General features: G+C 35.4%; 1 protein-coding gene across 1 annotated transcript; it reads right to left on the bottom strand.

The window, feature by feature from the left end:
- Positions 1 to 1,477: 1,477 nt before the first annotated feature.
- hapln1b (hyaluronan and proteoglycan link protein 1b) lies at positions 1,478 to 4,307 on the bottom strand. Its single transcript, XM_063014079.1, has 4 exons — positions 4,291 to 4,307; positions 3,402 to 3,764; positions 2,248 to 2,550; positions 1,478 to 1,964 (listed from the first exon to the last, which is right to left on the bottom strand). Exons 2-4 carry the CDS (start codon positions 3,739 to 3,741, stop codon positions 1,675 to 1,677), a joined length of 933 nt encoding a protein of 310 aa, XP_062870149.1. The 5' UTR covers positions 3,742 to 3,764; positions 4,291 to 4,307; the 3' UTR covers positions 1,478 to 1,674.
- Between the last annotated feature and the right edge of the window lie 1,787 nt (positions 4,308 to 6,094).

Raw genomic sequence — 6,094 nt, forward strand, 5'->3', positions numbered from 1 at the left:
CAAACTACAATGATTAAAATCTTTTCTCTCTACTCACATCAGTTAAATTAGGAGAATAAACAATTTACAGATTTTTCTTTTTACAGCATTTTACTATTTGTCCCAATTTTTCTGAAAATGGGGTTTGTAAATAATAAAAACAAAGTACAGTAAAATTGTGTTCCTGTTTTTTAATATTTTTTAAATCTAAAAATATGTTTCCACTTCATTTTGGGTAATTAGGTGGTGATGGGTAAACAATGCAATTATTTTATTTATTTTTATCACCCTTATTATCCTGGCCTGGCAGCATGTCTACGTAAAGTAGTGAACATGGCAGTAATGTAGAATAGTAACATGAATATAAACACAGCAGAACATGTTCATCAAACTAAATATACACTTTATACAGAGTAAGTAGTAAATAGTCCATAACAAAGGCTAACTAAGTATGTTAAAGGAGAGAGAGCTTCAGCAGGTATGTTAAAGCTTTTTCTGAAAACACTGATGTTATAAGCATAGTTCTACCTTAATATTGGGACATGATGCAAAACATTTTGTGTAAAAAAAAAGTCTGACCCTTATTGACACAAACCAGTTTGGGATTTAATTAGTAATTTATTCATATTTTAAATAATGCTAATGCACTTATAAAATACTGTTGAGATTACAAATGCAGCAGTCTCTGCATGAGTTTGTACACAAAACTGGCAGATGTGCACTAAGTGTGGGTGAAGGTAAGTTACAAATCAGCAGTCTGAAATATGACTGTACCACTCGTTTGTTTAAAATTTGCTTTTAATTTGAATTTAGCATCAGCTGTTGGAAATTAATGGAAAAAGCATTTATAACCAACAGCACTGTTTAAACAATGACTTTGCCAGTTATTGGGATACCCAGTTAATTATTAATATCTCTAGTCATTATGGATTTAAAGATTGGTTACTTAAGCCATCCTGTCATTATAAAACAGTTTAGGAGTATTTTTTTTAGTTTTATATCAAAAGATTGAACACAATTCTTTATAAAAAAACAACAACTATAGGTTTAAGGGTAAATTGCATGAATACAGCATTTTTAAAGAAAGATATGTAACAAAAATATTAACATATGCTTATACAGTATTTTGGTTAAAAAATATAGAACACTGTATGTCATTTCACATATAAAGACAGTATGTTTGGTCCACATAATAAATATCTTTAAAAATCATAAATCCTAATAACTAAAAGCTTTATACTGAAGCACCATGTAAATATAATAAATGAAACAGTGTAAGAGTAAAAAAACAGTTTGTACTATGACTAGATTATGGACTGAAACAATGAATTTTACTACCTTAAAAGTAGATTTCCTATCCCTAGAAATGTGTTGTTACTTAACAATTAACAACACTTAGCAATTTATTATATTTACTACCGAAATAATATATAAAGTATATATAAAGTATACACATACACACAAACATATAGCTAACCAGTCTAATGCAGTAGCTCAGTAACTTTATCAATTTTCTCATTTTAATAACAATGTTATGGTATTGATTTCATCTGTCTATTCTGTCAAATTACGTAATACATTTTGGATTATCAGCCTCCTGTTAAATATTTGTATTAAGTTCTCACAGTTTTAACATACTTGTACTTGCTTCTTGTGTGTTACTTCCTTTCTCAGAAAATGTTATGTAAACATATGTTAGTTGAACTCCTTAAAGCAGTAGGCACCATAGAGTTTATGCTTTCTGTCTGGAAACCCAGAAAGGCGCACAGCAGCTTCTGTGGGACTACAGCGGCGACGTGGTCGTGAAATAGGGTAGCGCACACTTCCATCAGCCAGCCAGCCTGCATCACAACGGTCATAGCCTAAAAGCTTCCATGCTGCATACATTTGGCCCACTTTGGCAATCTGGGCACCATCCTTGTGACATGCCTGCACTGCTTCATCATATGTCATCTTTATGGAAGGTGTTAGGTAGTAAAAACGCCCTACAAAGACCAAAATGGAGAGAAATATAATAAATCTGTTAAGGGGTTTGTCTTGTCAGTTTCAGGTTTCATTGTCTGTTGTTATAATTGAGGATAGCAAATTTTTTTTTTAAATGGCTATTTCAAGTCTTTACATAGCAGGTTGGGTTTTCTAAACTGTAGAGCGCAATGTCTTAAAATCACGCTGAAAATAACCATCTAATATCTAATGACATTGTTTAATTATGTAATGCATAAAAAGTGAATATGTTTTTCTTCAAAAATGTATAAAAAATGAAAAAACCTTTGTAATTTGAAGTGAAGCAGAAGACATCATATGTGTTGTTTTTCTTGTCTCGGACCCCGTAATTTCTTAGGCCAGGGACAGTGTTCTTGCCCCCACAAGGTTCTCGTGGTTTGACGATTGGGTACTGGACAGATCCATCATTAAGCCACCCAGCATTGCACCAGTCTAACCCACCTCTCCAAGCATCATACAGCTGGTCGAAAGATGCCACAATGGCATCTTGATCCTTACAGGCCTTCTCAGCATCTTGGAAATTCAGGTTGTAGCGACCAAAACGTAGAAAATATGGGAAAACAACACCTGTGGAAAGACTTACCACTCACTGTCTTGCTTGTGAATAGTTAGACCCGCATGGCTAATAATCTGTATTGCAAAACAACAATTTTTTAAAGTAGGCAGCCATGACAATTGTGGAGCCTTTTCTTTATATAATCTTCCCTATCTTCTTTTCTTAGTAATAATTTTAGGTGGTTTTATGTAGCCCTGTAATGTTTGTCCTTTAGTCAGCATACTGTGCATGTTATAGACAGTACTGTGCTTATAACTAAGGCCCCACCTAGTTCTATGCTGTGAAATTCAAAGTTTAAGGTTTGTGTTTAGTGATTTGACGTTTTTCATTCACGTAGAATTTAAGTGCCTCGCGTTTACTGGTTAATTTGCACTATGAGGCGGTCCTAGCAGTCCTACGGCAATTCAGTTAGCAATTGGTTAGTCAAAATGTCCAAAATATTGAAGTCTAAAGCAGCTAAAAACACCACTCAGGTAACTAAGTTTGGAAAACTCCCAGCCAATTCTGTAGATGCAGAGGGGTGTGTGTCAAAATACGGACAAGTATTTTCGTATTTGAGACTTGCACCGTCACTGGATGTTTTAGGTTTACATTCAACTGTTAAGATAGGCTGTGCTGTGTTGTAGCTTCCATTTATTCTATCATTCAATTCATGAGTGTTATGTAATTACATGCCATTAAATAAAAAATCCGTGAAATGTGTGATTTTTGAAAAATGAGGAAATTAAGCACATTTTCCTGTGAATTTAGTAGGGCCCTACTAATAACCATAACCATCTCTGGTTAAAAAGATTTACCTTATCATATGTTTGTAATAATGTCTTCTTTACCTTAGTTAAACATTTACATTTGTAAAGTTTACCTTGCAGATCGAGAGAGACCACTGCTGTGTCATCCTCCATGCCATCAATAACCTCACACTTGTATCTCCCATAATCCTCTAATGTTATGTCACTGATGACCAGTGAAGCATCATTTTCATCTGAACCCTGTAGATGCACACGGCCATAAAAACTACCATAGCTTTTTTTATGGAAACCCATAGCTACAAAAACATCAATCTCTTTTAGATAATCCAGTGTCAGTTTTGTCCACTTGATCCTAAGTTTGGGATTGGGAGCAAGTGTGGGGTTCCTGTGGAATCTGCATGATAGTGTTACATTGTCCCCACGTTGAGATACCACTTTGGCTTGCTCTGTCATAACAGTAAGACCGGGTCCATTTTCTGAAAACATAGAGAAAATTGCTTTTAGGTAAAAAAAACCAAGAAGACAATGAATTAAGAACAATGCCGATAACAGTCTATTCAAGCCCTATTTTGAGCATCTATTCATTAAATAATGTTAATAAATTTTAAACTTGACATTTATTTGTTTGTTTTGGGTTTTAGAAGAGTAATACATTACTGTATGCCAAAGCTCTACATACAGCAACTTATTAATTTGGTGGTGTAGTAAGTAATTTTATGGCGTAACCTCCAGAATCAAAATTATGATTGATCACAGCCGGTGGCTTTCTGTGCCCATATAAAAAAGGGCTAGTTTGACTGAACCCATTAGTCTGGGCAACAAGAATTACAGAATGTCTAGGAAGCTAAAATATTTCATGGACTAAAACAATATTTTTATTTCATCTGGTTCATCTTATTCTGATTTGTCTGAATTTGTGGGTGCAAACACTAGATATGCATTTTGCTGTTTCTTTAACAGAGGAGTTTAACTGGAATGATTGCATTACAGTAAATTGCTTACTGTTCTTTGTGTAACTGTAGTTTCTTTTTGCTTTCAGCTCAAACTTCAACTGAAGTGCTGGCTTTTTTTCCTATTCCTTTTTACTGGTCTGTACGGAGCCCCATAGGGGTCACTAAGGAAAATAAATATGTGAAGACAAAATCCGTACCCTCGGTTTAGTAAACCGTACGCACGGTTTAGTAATCCGTACCCTCAGTTTAGTAAACCATACCCTCGGTTTAGTAATCCGTACCCTCAGTTTAGTAATCCGTACACTCAGTTTAGTAAACTGTACGCACGGATTTGTAAACTGTACTCTTAGTTTAAAGTCCGTCCGCAGTCACGCTAACTGCGCTACAAGTTTTACTGCGCGCCTAAAACCCGTTTTACGGTAATACAGTTGCGAAACATTGAAGAGGATAAAGCATCTTTTTGCAGCTTACTAATACTATATATTAGATATAATAACACACACACACACACACATATATATATATATATATATATATATATATATATATATATTAGGGCTGTCGAAGTTAACGCGATAATAACGCATTAACGCGACCTCAATTTACGATTAAAAAAATTAGTGCCATTAACGCAAATTCTAGTTCATGTTGACACTTGACTGGTAGAACAAACATTTTAATGTCGGACTTGCCACCGTTTTTCATTTGCGGTTTGTTAACATAATGTAACCGATCGTGGTAGTGATGCACTTGCATAATAAAGAAATAAATACACGCTATATTCACAAGTTGTCGGGAGCAGAACACTTTATTACACTTAATTAACTTCTTCTTCTGTACCGAATACCGGAAAGCTGAGTCGAGCACGTTAGTTCATGCACTATGGAAGCCCCAAAGGGTCAAAACACACTCACCGTGTAGAAACGTCCATCAAACCATCGTCACGATACAACCACAGACAAGTCTGATACAATAACTACGCCTTATCCCACCTAAAGCACCGCTGATCTACAATGTTTGCTGATGGAAAAATTCTAACCTACAATCTGACATTTACTGCCTAGTATGTGAGTGAATAAAACTCCCTTACAGTTTTCTCTTGTCCCAGCAGTTTTTAACATAAGTACATTTAGCATAAAATGTGTTCACCATTTTAATTGTAACATTTCACTTAAAAATCCTTGTTTTCTATAACATTTACACAGATTTTTTTTAATGCGATTAATCGCGATTAACTATATGAAATTCTGAGATTAATCGCGATTAAAAATTTTAATCGTTTGACAGCCCTAATATATACAGTGTATCACAAAAGTGAGTACACCCCTCACATTTCTGCAAATATTTTATTATATCTTTTCATGGGACAACACTATAAAAATAAAACTTGGATATAACTTAGAGTAGTCCGTGTACAACTTGTATAGCAGTGTAGATTTACTGTCTTCTGAAAATAACTCAACACACAGCCATTAATGTCTAAATGGCTGGCAACATAAGTGAGTACACCCCACAGTGAACATGTCCAAATTGTGCCCAAAGTGTCAATATTTTGTGTGACCACCATTATTATCCAGCACTGCCTTAACCCTCCTGGGCATGGAATTCACCAGAGCTGCACAGGTTGCTACTGGAATCCTCTTCCACTCCTCCATGATGACATCACGGAGCTGTTGGATGTTAGACACCTTGAACTCCTCCACCTTCCACTTGAGGATGCGCCACAGGTGCTCAATTGGGTTTAGTCCATCACCTTTACCTTCAGCTTCCTCAGCAAGGCAGTTGTCATCTTGGAGGTTGTGTTTGGGGTCGTTATCCTGTTGGAAAACTGCCATGAGGCCCAGTTTTTGAAG

This window comes from Trichomycterus rosablanca, chromosome 18 (genome assembly GCF_030014385.1).
Source record: "Trichomycterus rosablanca isolate fTriRos1 chromosome 18, fTriRos1.hap1, whole genome shotgun sequence".
Classification (NCBI taxonomy): Eukaryota; Metazoa; Chordata; class Actinopteri; order Siluriformes; family Trichomycteridae; genus Trichomycterus; species Trichomycterus rosablanca.

Bases quoted from the DNA above. Each gene is read 5' to 3' on its own strand.
- hapln1b (XM_063014079.1), bottom strand. From the start codon at position 3,741: ATGACAGAGCAAGCCAAAGTGGTATCTCAACGTGGGGACAATGTAACA. The intron at 2,551-3,401 runs GTAAACTTTACA...GTCTTTCCACAG, and splicing joins GGTCTCTCTCGATCTGCAAG to GTGTTGTTTTCCCATATTTT. The intron at 1,965-2,247 runs GTTTTTTCATTT...TGGTCTTTGTAG, and splicing joins CTTCACTTCAAATTACAAAG to GGCGTTTTTACTACCTAACA.